Source organism: Nerophis ophidion, linkage group LG12 (genome assembly GCF_033978795.1).
Source record: "Nerophis ophidion isolate RoL-2023_Sa linkage group LG12, RoL_Noph_v1.0, whole genome shotgun sequence".
NCBI classification, from domain to species: Eukaryota; Metazoa; Chordata; class Actinopteri; order Syngnathiformes; family Syngnathidae; genus Nerophis; species Nerophis ophidion.
Window position 1 is genome coordinate 18,386,724 of NC_084622.1, and position 14,606 is coordinate 18,401,329.

At 38.8% G+C, this 14,606-nt stretch overlaps 1 protein-coding gene across 7 annotated transcripts in view; it reads right to left on the reverse strand.

The window, feature by feature from the left end:
* Positions 1-14,606, reverse strand: part of scaper (S-phase cyclin A-associated protein in the ER) — a 160,703-nt gene that overhangs the window by 143,440 nt on the left and 2,657 nt on the right. The window contains exon 1 of one of the 7 annotated variants that reach the window (XM_061916975.1): positions 5,677-5,997. The exons of the other annotated variants lie outside the window; for them this stretch is intronic. Coding sequence (XP_061772959.1) covers positions 5,677-5,730 — 54 coding nt within the window. The 5' untranslated portion in view covers positions 5,731-5,997. Of the gene's footprint in view, positions 1-5,676; positions 5,998-14,606 lie in introns of those variants that run through there. 7 annotated transcript variants of the gene reach the window in all.

Genomic DNA, 14,606 nt, shown 5'->3' on the forward strand with positions numbered 1-14,606 from the left:
AGGCTGTTGCCCCCGCGACCCGACCTCGGATAAGCGGAAGATGATGGATCAATCAATCAATACAGCCTGCTATGTCTTTTCTTGTACAGGTGGTCCGTGTTGTACCTCACCACCCTCTTTATGAGGCAGTAGAATTGTAGTTGACATTCTTCTTCTCCAAGATGTTATTTGTATGCACTTTGTGTGTGTGTTTTGACACACCTAACAATAGGGCTGCGATATCTTTGGGTGTCCCACGATTCTATTCAATATCGATTCTTGGGGTCACGATTCGATAATACATCGATTTTTTCGACTCGAGTCTCGATTCAAAAACGATTCTGTAGTCATTCAATACATAGGATTTCAGCAAGATCTACCCCAGTCTGCTGACATGCAAGCAGAGTAGTAGATGTAAAAAAAAAAAAAAACTTTATTGATTGTAAAGGACAATGTTTTATCAACGGATTGCAATAATGTAAATTTGTTTTAACTATTAAATGAACCAAAAATATGACTTATTTTATCTTTGTGAAAACATTGGACACAGTGTGTTGTCAAGCTTATGAGATGCGACGCAAGTGTAAGCAACTGTGACACTATTGTTCTTTTTTTTAATTTTTATAAATGTGTAATGATAATGTCAATTAGGGATTTTTAATCACTACTATGCTGAAATTATAACTAATATTGATACTGTTGTTGATAATATAAATTTTTGGTTCACTACTTGTGGTTTGTTCTGTGTCGTGTTTGTGTCTTAATTGCTCTGTTTATTGCAGTTCTGAGTGTTGCTGGGTCATGTTTGGTTTTGGAATTGGATTGCATTGTTATTGTATTGCTGTGTAGTGGTTTGTTGGATTAATAAAAAAATAAATAAATAAAAATAAAATAAAAATTATTTTTTGAAAATGAGAATCGATTCTGAATCGCACAACGTATTAGATTCGATTCGTATTCAAATCGATTTTTTTTTACCACACCCCTACTTGTCATGCGCCTCTGTAGTCACCGCCACAAAGCAGCATTCAGATGAAAGAACGGTACCGGTACTTTTCAAAAGGTGGTAAAATACAGATTTTAATTGATTAGTACCGTGGTACTTTATTAGTACGGGTATACCGTACAACCCTAGTTGAAAATCATCCATAGTATTTCAATACAACATAAGACAGATACCAACCACCAATGTCCTTATCCCACAACCAAGATTTCCTTTTTTTCCCCCAATACAAAACATGTATTTATGTTAACATCTCCATCTGCTAGTTCCAACTCAGTGCACCTTTAAGACTCAAATCCTGCACTTTAAGAGGCTAAAAGAACATGAGTGTCAAGACAACCAAAATGTATGTGTAGAAGACTTCTCCATTCAAAACAATGTACAGTACTGGTTTACATGGATGTCACCACATCATGCACCTTGGACTAATTTTGAGACTTTCAAAAAAGCTAAGAAATAATAGAATACAGAAGGTCCTGAGTGCATAATGCGACACACATTGTTGCACACAGTGTCTGTGTCCTGAAGTGAAAATGTATTTATATTTTATGTCTTAATGCCAGACACTCTGGCTTAGAGCGGGAGAGGTGGCAACATTTGGAGGCGGAGTGACACCTGTGATTTGTCACTTTGTCCAAAATCACATAGTTTCATTGATGACCCAATGCGCCAGCATTGTTGCCATGGGTACCTTCAGTCCTACAGCCCTTGCAAACTGGATTAGTACAGCCAGTGCTGACAAAGTGTAATGTAACCTAATGCTGCATGCTATCCAAGTCTTTAAATGAAGCCCATTTTAAAAGCACCTGCAGCAGTCAAAATATGATTACACTATCCTTCATACATTAGTAAACAAAATTTACTGGCGAATAAATTGTTGAGGAATTTAGTTGACTAAAACTAGAATTAAACTCCATCAATTTAGATAACTAAAATATGACTAAAACTAAAAAAACATTTGTCAGAAGACTAAAATTTAATTAAAAACTGATATAAAAATGTAAACTGTATGTAGAAAAAGGTAATAAGGAAATCATTTTAATGATTAATTGAGATTGTTACGCCGCCATTTGGTGTTTTGGTCTGATTATAGTTGTGATCAATAAATTCAACGATGTTGAAAAATGTGAATTATTAGAAATGGAATGACCAATACCACCCCTGTAACTACTTGGATTTAGTATTGCCCAAAACAAATGTAAAATATTAAAACAACAGAAGAATGAGTGTTTATTACATTTTAACAAAAGTGTAGCTGAGACATGTCACAACAGAAAAACACTATATATTAACAGTAGATTAACAAGATTAATAACAGTTTTCTGGAAGTAATCCAACTGGAAATGACACAACAGTTACCGCATAAGTCATTAGCAGCTAAACTATAGGCCTTTGTAACCCTTTTTAAATACTCTTAATATTATTAGTAATATATAATACTAGTGAGCTTCACTATACAAAGCTCCTGGGCCCCTTTTTATCAGAGAAGCCGGCGGAGTTTCTGGATGTTGTTGATAAATGGCTTTCGCTTTGCATAGTAGAGCTTTGACTTGCACTTACAGATGTAGCGACAAACTGTATTTGGTGATAGTGGTTTTCTGAAGTGTTCCTGAGCCCATGTGGTGATATCCTTTAGAGATTGATGTCGGTTTTTGATACAGTGATCGAAGGTCACGGTCATTCAATGTTGGTTTCCGGCCATGCCGCTTACGTGGAGTAATTTCTCTCGATTCTTTGAACCTTTTGATGATATTATGGATTGTAGATGTTTAAATCCCTAAATTTCTTGCAATTGCACTTTGAGAAACGTTTTTCTTAAACTGTTTGACCATTTGCTCATGCAGTTGTGGACAAAGGGGTGTACCTCGCCCCATCCTTTCTTGTGAAAGACTGAGCATTTTTTGGGAAGCTGTTTTTAAACCCAATCATGGCACCCACCTGTTCCCAAATAGCCTGCACACCTGTGGGATGTTCCAAATAAGTATTTGATGAGCATTCGTCAACTTTATCAGTATTTATTGCCACCTTTCCCAACTTCTTTGTCATGTGTTGCTGGCATCAAATTCTAAAGTTAATGATTATTTGCAACAACAAAAAAAATGTTTATCAGTTTGAACATCAAAATATGTTGTCTGTAGCATATTCAACTGAATATGGGTTGAAAAGGATTTGCAAATCATTGATGAGGTGGCGACTTGTCCAGGGTGTACCCCGCCTTCCGCCCGATTGTAGCTGATATAGGCACCAGCGCCCCCCGCGACCCCAAAAGGGAATAAGCGGTAGAAAATGGATGGATGGATGGATGTATTCCATTCAGATCTAACACAATTTCCCATCTCATATGGAAACGGGGTTTGTATATGCCAAAATATTGTTAGAGCAAAAAGCTGTGCTAGTTTTTATTTTGACTTGACTTATTTTAACTTGGTATTGTTGCTATGGTTACTAGTTTAATAAAGTGTTCTGAAATAGCGTGTGTGTTATCAAATCAGTGCCTGCTACAACACGCTGTCATATTACACTTCATGTAGGACAGGGGTGCCCACACTTTTTCTGCAGGCGAGCTACTTTTCAATTGACCAACTCGAAGGGATCTACCTCATTTATATATATAATTTATATTTATTTATTTATGAAAGAGACATTTTTGTAAACAAGTTAATTGTGTTTAATGATAATACAAGCATGTGTAACACATATAGATGTTTTTCTTTCACAAAGACAAGAATATAAGTTGGTGTATTACCTGATTCTGATGACTTGCATTGATTGGAATCAGACAGTAATGATAACGCCCACATTTTCAAATGGAAGAGAAAAAAAGTTGTCCTTTCTGTACAATACCACATGAAAGTGGTTGGTTTTTGGCATCTAATTCATCCAGCTTCCATACACTTTACAAGAAAAACATTGGCGGCAAATTCCGCAGCTTGCTTGATTGACATTCACGGCACCCGAGGGTCTTGTGAGATGACGCTGGCTGCTGCCAGTTCATTATTATGAAAAAAATGACAGAGAGGAAGGCGAGAAACACTTTTTATTTCAACAGACTTTCGCGCCGTCCCTTCCGTCAAAACTCTAAAGGCCGACTGCACATTTCCTATCTTCACAATAAAAGCCCTGCTTCATGCTGCCTGAGCTAACAAAATAAGAGTCTCGGAAAGCTGACGTGCACAAGTGATGTGCACGCCAGCTTTCTGAGGGATCGCTTGTGCACGCCAGTTTTCCGAGACTCTGTATTTAGTTAGCGCAGGCAGCATGAAGCAGGGCTTTTATTGTGAATATAGGAAATGTGCAGTCGGCCTTTAGAGTTTTGACGGAAGGTACGGCGCGAGAGTCTTGAAATAAAAAGTGTTTCTCGCCTTCCTCTCGGTCATATTTTCATAATAATGATCTTGCAGCAGCCAGTGTCATCTCACAAGACCCTCCGGTACCGTGAATGTAATTTAAGTGACGTCTTGGTGAAGATTGATGATCACAAATTTTTAGGTCTATTTTTTTTAAAAGCCTGGCTGGAGATCGACTGACACACCCCCCGCGGTCGACTGGTAGCTCGCGATCGACGTAATGGGCACCCCTGATGTAGGAGAATACGCTGCATCCAGCAATATGTTGCGTCCCTGGCGAGGGGTTGCAGGCAGCTGAGTGCGAGGGAAGCAAGACTGTGACAAGAAAACTCCTTGAGGCTTTAACCCGCTTTGCGCCCAACATGCATCATGGCTGACCTACACATTGAGTATGCATCAGGGGCTGTAAAAGCTCAAAGCAAGCAAACACTGTGGCGCGCACGACTCCTCACATCTTTTGCTAATTGAATGAAAGGGCAGGCTGTGTAATAAAACATGGCAGTTGGATGTCCCTACATCCTCCCCCAACAGCTCTGCCACACCAAAATGTTGGACAAGAAATGTGCTTTGCACGATGCGTGTGATAAAACAACGTAATAAAAAGAGACAGAGAGCACAAGATGTACTTGACTTCTGGCACCTTCTATTCACTGTGTTCCCTCTCAGCAGAATGGACTCTACTGCCTCTGCATTATTTAATAACTGATGTGATGTCAGCTAAAACCTACAGCAACTTAGACATGGCTAGAAGACAAGGGCTTGTATTAAACATAAATAATCCGCAGGTGTTTTAATCATTTGTTACAATATTCATGGAACATCTTGTTCAATCGTTTCCCGAAAAGTTACATTATCAAGGCAAACTACTTAACCAGCCGTCAGAAAGCAGAGTGGTGCACTTCAAACGCCAGGCAAACATTACGTCAAGCAAAGAGCATATGCATCTTTTTAGAAGTCATTCTTCAAGTCTAATCACAATTCATGATGCGTAGGCAAAAAGTGCACTGGTTCTCATACCATTTAATGGCCTCGGGAGAGAAAGATGCCCAGCTGACCTATTTTTGGTGAGCAAAATTCTTAATATGTGGAGTACCCTGCGCTTTTATTCTCACGATTAAGATCACACACTTGTGACAAGATTGGTGCTCCATCACTCAAGTACCAGAGAATCCCTACCCTGCATCACCCACATGCTGGACCCCTTTAACTTGAGCTGAAAAAAGTGGTAGAGGACACAGTGAAGACTCCTTCACCGTGAACACATTCGCACAAGGCGGTGCTGAGTAAGGAACAGGTATAAGGTTTCGTTTTGCTCCGAACATAGCTAGAAAGTGAGCGAATACATACGGAATAGAAGAAGTGTGCGGAAGCAGGCTGCTGGTCCTCTTGCAGCCCTGACATACTGTTGCTGCCCACTTCAAGCACCCAGCTCCCCCTCACTTGTACAAGAGGCCATGGCCATCTGACAGCGGGACCAAAATAGACTCCCACTGTGCGGTCGACAATGTCATAGCAACTTGGGTCAAGTCCTCTCAGGTTGAAGCAGAAAAAGAGAGAGAGAGCTCCCTGCTGCGTGAGCCGCCACTTCTGAGACCCCAAAGTCACTGGCTGCTGCTGTCCATCAGCTTGATATATTTGCGGCTTCTCCGCCTCTCATCTGAGCCCACACTGGCTTTCTCTCACTCCTTCTGCCGCTACTCTGCGCAGTCATGCATACAGCCCCCCCAACCTGACGAGAGTGTAGCTGCAGGCTAAGGGACAGTGTGCACAATGTGTGTCCAACTATGTATTAGCATTAGCAGCATAAGAGTGACGGCCGAGATTTTATTGGACTCCGCATTTGATGATTCATAGGCTGCTGAGGAAAAAAAATAAAAAAATAAAAAAACAAGCGTGCATGTTTTCGCTGCATGCAAAACACTCCAAATGTAAGAAGCAAGAGAAGGGAGAAGAGAATATGATGGCAAAAGCTAAAGTCCCTTTGTAAATATTTACGTTAAGATTTTTTTCTCAATATTTTTTCGCACAGAGTATAAGTGCAGCGAAGAAATTAAATACTAGAATAAAGTTGTACATTATCAGAGAATTTTTTTTTTCTAATTATTTAACTTTGGAAGTAGTCGTATATCAGGCCTGGGCAATTTTGACCTGGGGGGCCAAATTTAGAGAACAAAATGTGTCTATTTTTAGGAAAACAAATACAAATCCTCACAATGTCTGATTGAATGCTAAAAACGTTATGACAGACCGCCTTGAAAAAACGTAATGGCAGACTGACAAAGCTTAACCTATTCTTACTATAACAATCTACATGGTTAATATAGGTTGCTTCTCTTTCTTGCTCCCCTTCATTTTTCTACATTGTTTTGTATCTCTATTTATCATTACGAATATGTAGGGCTGGGCGATATATCGATATGCACTACATATCGCGGGTTTGTCACTATGCGATATAGAAAATTACTATATCGTTATATTCCAGTATACGTTCTCACGCAGTAGCTTTTAGCTGCGGGCAATACACTACAGGCTCTTCTCACTCTTTCCTGTCTCTCCTTCTCACTGACAAGCAGGCGCACATTCTTACACACGTCACATACTGTCATGTCATAAGTCACATACATATACGCTAGGGGTATGGGAAAAAAATCGCTTCGAATACGAATCGCGATTCTCACGTTGTGCGATTCAGAATCGATTCTCATTTTTTTTTAAATCGATTTGTATTTTTATTGTTTATATTTTTTTTTAATCAATCCAACAAACCAAAACACAGCAATACCATAACAATGCAATCCAATTCCAAAACCAAACCTGACCCAGCAACACTCAGAACTGCAATAAACAGAGCAATTGAGAGGAGACACAAACACCACCAGAACAAACCAAAAGTAGTGAAACAAAAATTAATATCATCACCAACAGTATCAATGATAATTATAATTTCAGCATAGTAGTGATTAAAAATCCATCATTGACATTATCATTAGACATTTATAAAAATAAAAAAAGAACAATAGTGTCACAGTGGCTTACACTTGCATTGCATCTCATAAGCTTGACAACACACTGTGTCCAATGTTTTAACAAAGATAAAATAAGTCATATTTTTAGTTTGTTTAATAGTTAAAACAAATTTACATTATTTCAATCAGTTGATAAAACATTGTCCTTTACAATTATAAAAGTTTTTTTTTTTTTTTTTTAAATCTAATCTGCTTGCATGTCAGCAGACTGGGGTAGATCCTGCTGAAATCATATGTATTGAATGAATACAGAATCATTTTAAAATCTGGAAAAAAATCATTTTTGAATCAAGAATCGTGTTGAATTGAAAAAAATAAAATCAATTTTGAATCGAATCGTGACCCCTAGAATCGATATTGAATCGAATCGTGGGACCACCAAAGATTCGCAGCCCTAATAGGTTGCTTCTCTTTCTTCCTCTCCATTTTTCTGCATTGTTTTGTATCTCTTGTTATCATTACGTATATGTATTGTTGCATTTGAACAACTGTATTGTTGATAATAGAGGTAAATTATTGGTATTATTCATTATCTATAGCAGTATTTCTATTGGTATTTGTATTTCTGGGGTGTAATAATGCTAATTGTGATTTCCGTATTATCATTTATCTCGTTAACTGCTTCTTTGCTATCACTTTTACCATATTTGTACTTATCGTATTTGCTGATGTTGCTCTATTGGTGTTATTATTGTGTTTGCTGTTGTTGTTTATGTCCCTCTGTCTTATCCCCTCTTGTCCCCACAATTTCCCCCGTCTTCCTTGTTTTCTCTTTCTATCCCCACCTGCACAAAATGATAATATAAATACATTGAATAAAGTCAAATTCTAATAGGGCGACAAGAGAAGTATCCTACACTTCTCTATTGTAAAGTAAATGTGAACAGCCGATATGGGCATCTATATCAAATATATATTTTGCCTGAGATCGCTAGACAGGACAAAAAAAAAAAAACATACAAACGAAACACATAGGTAAGTATAGTAGTTTGGAGAACACGCAGGTAAGTATAATAGTTAGTAGCACAAATTTAGTACCACACGCAGGTAAGTATAGTAGTTTGTAGCACACGCAGGTAAGTATAGTAGTTAGTAGCACAAAGTTAGTAGCACACGCAGGTAAGTATAGTAGTTAGTTCCACAGTCACCCAGGTAGGTATAGTAGTTAGTCTCACATTCAGGTAAGTATAGTAGTACCACACCAGGTAAATATAGTAGTTAGTACCACTCCCAGGTAAGTAGAGTACTCAGTAGCACACCCAGGTAACTATAGTAGTTAGTACCACACCCAGGTAAGTACAAACCCTGTTTCCATATGAGTTAGGAAATTGTGTTGGATGCAAATATAAACTGAATACAATGATTTGCAAATCCTTTTCAACCCATATTCAGTTGAATACGCTACAAAGACAACATATTAGATGTTCAAACTGAAACTTTTTTTTTGTACAAATAATCATTAACTTTAGAATTTGATGCCAGCAACACGTGACAAAGAAGTTGAGAAAGGTGGCAAAACAGTCCAGACCTGTCTCCCATGGAAAATGTGTGGCGCATTATGAAGCGTAAAATACGACAGCGGAGACCCCGGACTGTTGAACGACTGAAGCTCTACATAAAACAAGAAGGGGAAAGAATTCCACTTTCAAAGCTTCAACAATTACTTTCTACAGTTCCCAAACGTTTATTGAGTGTTTCCAAGATGGCACCGCTGTAGCGGCTGCTGTCTGCAGGAGCTCTGTGCTCCTGTGTCATCCTTTTGTGTTCCCCTCTTGTTTTCATATATATATATATATATATATATATATATATATATATATATATATATATATATATATATATATATATATATATATATATATATATATATATATATATATTTTTTTTTTTCCTTTTGGTCTGGGACCCTTTGGGACTGTGTGACAAGGGGTGGCATTTTCGTTACTTCTGCGGTGATTTTTTGTGGACTTCTGGATCTGCCTCCCGGATAGCCTTTTGGCCATGGAGACCAGCTACTGGGTCTCCCCCACACCAGAGTCCATTTGGAGAGACTGGATGAGATGCAGATGAAGAGACATGGCTGCGGAACTAGTAGTGAGCGCCGGGACGGACAAGCTTCACAGTGTCTCGGCTGAATGAGCAGGTATCAGACACCTCAGTCTCCTTGGACGTATTATCGCTCATCCATGCGGACTGGACACTGGCTGGGAGTTGGTTGGCGGCCGAGAGTGGAGTCAGCTCTCTTGGTTGCTTTGTTGGGTTTGCTGCTGTCTCTGGCCATGCTCCCTCCACACCAGCAGACGATGGCGTGGAACACAGCAGAGGCCACCACAGTGTAAATGGTTCTTTTACATTTTATTCATAGCTGTATGTAGAAGTGGCTGGTTGCATCAGCTCTGGTCTTTTAATGTCTTTAATGACCTTTCTTTTCTTTGATGTTTCCCTCTTACATGTATGTAAGAGGGATGTGCGCTGTGGCTATGAGTTGTTTTTTTTCCCTTGGCCTCAGTCTGGAACCCCTCTCCAGGGGCCCAGGCTTAGACATATTTTTTTTATTTCCCCCCACTTGTTCACCTGTATCTCACCTGCCAGAAATTGGCAGACCCGTCAGCAATCTTGTTCTGTCTCCCTGTAATGTTTGTTTGATGTTGAATGGGATTGTGTTGAAAATGTAATTTCCCCTCGGGGATTGATAAAGTATGTGTGATTCTCATTAAAAGGTGATGTAACACAGTGGTGAACATGTCCTTTCCGAACTAATTTGGCACGTGTTGCAGCCATGAAATAATAAGTTAATTTTTATTTGCAAAAAAAATAAAGTTTATGAGTTTGAACACCAAATATCTTGTCTTTGTAGTGCATTCAACTGAATATGGGTTGAAAAGGATTTGCAAATCATTGTATTCCCTTTATATTTACATCCAACACAATTTCCCAACTCATATGGAAAAATGAAGTTTGTATGTTAGTTAGTACCACAACCATGTAAGTATAGTAGTTAGTAGCAAAACCAGGTAAGTATAGTGGTAAGTAGCACAACCAGGTACGTATAGTAGTTAGTAGCACAACCAGGTACGTATAGTAGTTAGTAGCACAACCAGGTAAGTATAGTAGTTAGTAGCACAACCAGGTAAGTATAGTAGCACAAACAGGTACGTATAGTAGTTAGTAGCACAACCAGGTACGTATAGTAGTTAGTAGCACAACTAGGTACGTATAGTAGTTAGTAGCACACCCAGGTAAGTATAGTAGTTAGTAGCACAACCTGCTAAGTATAGTAGTTAGTAGCACAACCAGGTAAGTACAGTAGTTAGTAGCACAACCAGGTAAGTATAGTAGTTAGTAGCACAACCAGGTAAGTATAGTAGTTAGTACCACAACCTGGTAAGTATAGTAGTTAGTAGCACAGGCAGGTAAGTATAGTAGTTAGTAGCACAGGCAGGTAAGTATAGTAGTTAGTAGCACAGGCAGGTAAGTATAGTAGTTAGTACCACAGGCAGGTAAGTATAGTAGTTAGTACCACAACCAGGTACGTATTGTAGTTAGTACCACAACCAGGTAAGTATAGTAGTTAGTAGCACAACCACGTAACTATAGTAGTTAGTAGCACAGGCAGATAAGTATAGTAGTTAGTAGCACAACCAGGTACGTATAGTAGCACAAGCAGGTAAGTATAGTAGTTAGTAGCACAGGCAGGTAAGTATAGTAGTTAGTAGCACAACCAGGTAAGTATAGTAGTTAGTAGCACAACCAGGTAAGTATAGTAGTTAGTAGCACAACCAGGTAAGTATAGTAGTTAGTAGCACAACCTGCTATGTATAAAAGTTAGTAGCACAAGCAAGTTAAGTATAGTAGTTAGTAGCACAACCAGGTAAGTATAGTAGTTAGTAGCACAACCTGCTAAGTATAGAAGTTAGTAGCACAAGCAAGTTAAGTATAGTAGTTAGTAGCACAACCAGGTAAGTATAGTAGCACAAACAGGTACGTATAGTAGTTAGTAGCACAAACAGGTACGTATAGTAGTTAGTACCACAACCAGGTAAGTATAGTAGTTAGTAGCACAACCTGGTGAGTATAGTAGTTAGTAGCACAACCAGGTAAGTATAGTAGTTAGTAGCACAACCAGGTAAGTATAGTAGTTAGTACCACAACCTGGTAAGTATAGTAGTTAGTAGCACAACCTGGTAAGTATAGTAGTTAATAGCACAACCAGGTAAATATAGTAGTTAGTAGCACAACCTGGTAAGTATAGTAGTTAGTAGCACAGGCAGGTACGTATACTAGTTAGTACCACAACCAGGTACGTATTGTAGTTAGTACCACAACCAGGCAAGTATAGTAGTTAGTAGCACAACCATGTAAGTATAGTAGTTAGTAGCACAACCATGTAACTATAGTAGTTAGTAGCACAACCAGGTACGTATAGTAGTTAGTAGTACAAGCAGGTAAGTATAGTAGTACAAGCAGGTAAGTATAGTAGTTAGTAGCACACCCAGGTAAGTATAGTAGTTAGTAGTACAACCAGGTAAATATAGTAGTAAGTAGCACAACCTGGTAAGTATAGTAGTTAGTAGCACAACCTGCTAAGTATAGTAGTTAGTAGCACAACCTGCTAAGTATAGTAGTTAGTAGCACAAGCAAGTGCATATAGTAGTTAGTAGCACAACCTGGTAAGTATAGTAGTTAGTAGCACAACCAGGTAAGTTTAGTAGTTAGTACCACAACCTGGTAAGTATAGTAGTTAGTAGCACAACCTGGTAAGTATAGTAGTTAGTAGCACAACCAGGTAAGTATAGTAGTTAGTAGCACAACCAGGTACGTATTGTAGTTAGTACCACAACCAGGCAAGTATAGTAGTTAGTAGCACAACCAGGTAAGTATAGTAGTTAGTAGCACAACCTGCTAAGTATAGTAGTTAGTAGCACAAGCAAGTAAGTATAGTAGTTAGTAGCACAAGCAGGTAAGTACAGTAGTTAGTAGCACAAGCAGGTAAGTACAGTAGTTAGTAGCACAAGCAGGTAAGTACAGTAGTTAGTAGCACAAGCAGGTAAGTACAGTAGTTAGTAGCACAACCAGGTAAGTACAGTAGTTAGTAGCACAACCAGGTAAGTACAGTAGTTAGTAGCACAACCAGGTAAGTATAGTAGTTAGTAGCACAACCAGGTAAGTATAGTAGTTAGTACCACAACCTGGTAAGTATAGTAGTTAGTAGCACAGGCAGGTAAGTATAGTAGTTAGTACCACAGGCAGGTAAGTATAGTAGTTAGTACCACAGGCAGGTAAGTATAGTAGTTAGTACCACAACCAGGTACGTATAGTAGTTAGTAGCACAACCATGTAACTATAGTAGTTAGTAGCACAGGCAGGTAAGTATAGTAGTTAGTAGCACAACCAGGAACGTATAGTAGCACAAGCAGGTAAGTATAGTAGTTAGTAGCACATGCAGGTAAGTATAGTAGTTAGTAGCACAGGCAGGTAAGTATAGTAGTTAGTAGCACAGGCAGGTAAGTATAGTAGTTAGTAGCACAGGCAGGTAAGTATAGTAGTTAGTAGCACAAGCAGGTAAGTATAGTAGTTAGTAGCACAAGCAGGTAAGTATAGTAGGTAGTAGCACAACCTGCTAAGTATAGTAGTTAGTAGCACAACCTGCTAAGTATAGTAGTTAATAGCACAACCAGGTAAGTATAGTAGTTAATAGCACAACCAGGTAAGTATAGTAGTTAGTAGCACAACGATGTAAGTATAGTAGTTAGTAGCACAGGCAGGTAGGTATAGTAGTTAGTACCACAACCATGTAACTATAGTAGTTAGTAGCACAGGCAGGTAAGTATAGTAGTTAGTAGCACAACCAGGTACGTATAGTAGCACAAGCAGGTAAGTATAGTAGTTAGTAGCACAGGCAGGTAAGTATAGTAGTTAGTAGCACAAGCAGGTAAGTATAGTAGTTAGTAGCACAAGCAGGTAAGTATAGTAGTTAGTAGCACAACCTGCTAAGTATAGTAGTTAGTAGCACAACCTGCTAAGTATAGTAGTTAGTAGCACAACCAGGTAAGTATAGTAGCACAAACAGGTACGTATAGTAGCACAAACAGGTACGTATAGTAGCTAGTACCACAACCAGGTAAGTATAGTAGTTAATAGCACAACCTGGTGAGTATAGTAGTTAGTACCACAGGCAGGTAAGTATAGTAGTTAGTACCACAACCAGGTATGTATAGTAGTTAGTAGCACAACCATGTAACTATAGTAGTTAGTAGCACAGGCAGGTAAGTATAGTAGTTAGTAGCACAACCAGGTACGTATAGTAGCACAAGCAGGTAAGTATAGTAGTTAGTAGCACATGCAGGTAAGTATAGTAGTTAGTAGCACAGGCAGGTAAGTATAGTAGTTAGTAGCACAGGCAGGTAAGTATAGTAGTTAGTAGCACAAGCAGGTAAGTATAGTAGTTAGTAGCAGGTAAGTATAGTAGTTAGTAGCACAACCTGCTAAGTATAGTAGTTAATAGCATAACCAGGTAAGTATAGTAGTTAGTAGCACAACGATGTAAGTATAGTAGTTAGTAGCACAGGCAGGTAGGTATAGTAGTTAGTACCACAACCATGTAACTATAGTAGTTAGTAGCACAGGCAGGTAAGTATAGTAGCACAAGCAGGTAAGTATAGTAGTTAGTAGCACAGGCAGGTAAGTATAGTAGTTAGTAGCACAAGCAGGTAAGTATAGTAGTTAGTAGCACAAGCAGGTAAGTATAGTAGTTAGTAGCACAAGCAGGTAAGTATAGTAGTTAGTAGCACAACCAGGTAAGCATAGTAGCACAAACAGGTACGTATAGTAGTTAGTACCACAACCAGGTAAGTATAGTAGTTAATAGCACAACCTGGTGAGTATAGTAGTTAGTAGCACAACCTGGTAAGTATAGTAGTTAGTACCACAACCAGGTAAGTATAGTAGTTAGTAGCACAACCAGGTAAGTATAGTAGTTAGTAGCACAACCAGGTAAGTATAGTAGTTAGTAGCACAACCAGGTAAGTATAGTAGTTAGTACCACAACCAGGTAAGTATAGTAGTTAGTAGCACTACCAGGTAAGTATAGTAGTTAGTACCACAACCAGGTAAGTATAGTAGTTAGTACCACAACCTGGTAAGTATAGTAGTTAATAGCACAACCAGGTAAGTATAGTAGTTAGTAGCACAACCATGTAAGTATAGTAGTTAGTAGCACAGGCAGGTAGGTATAGTAGTTAGTACCACAAC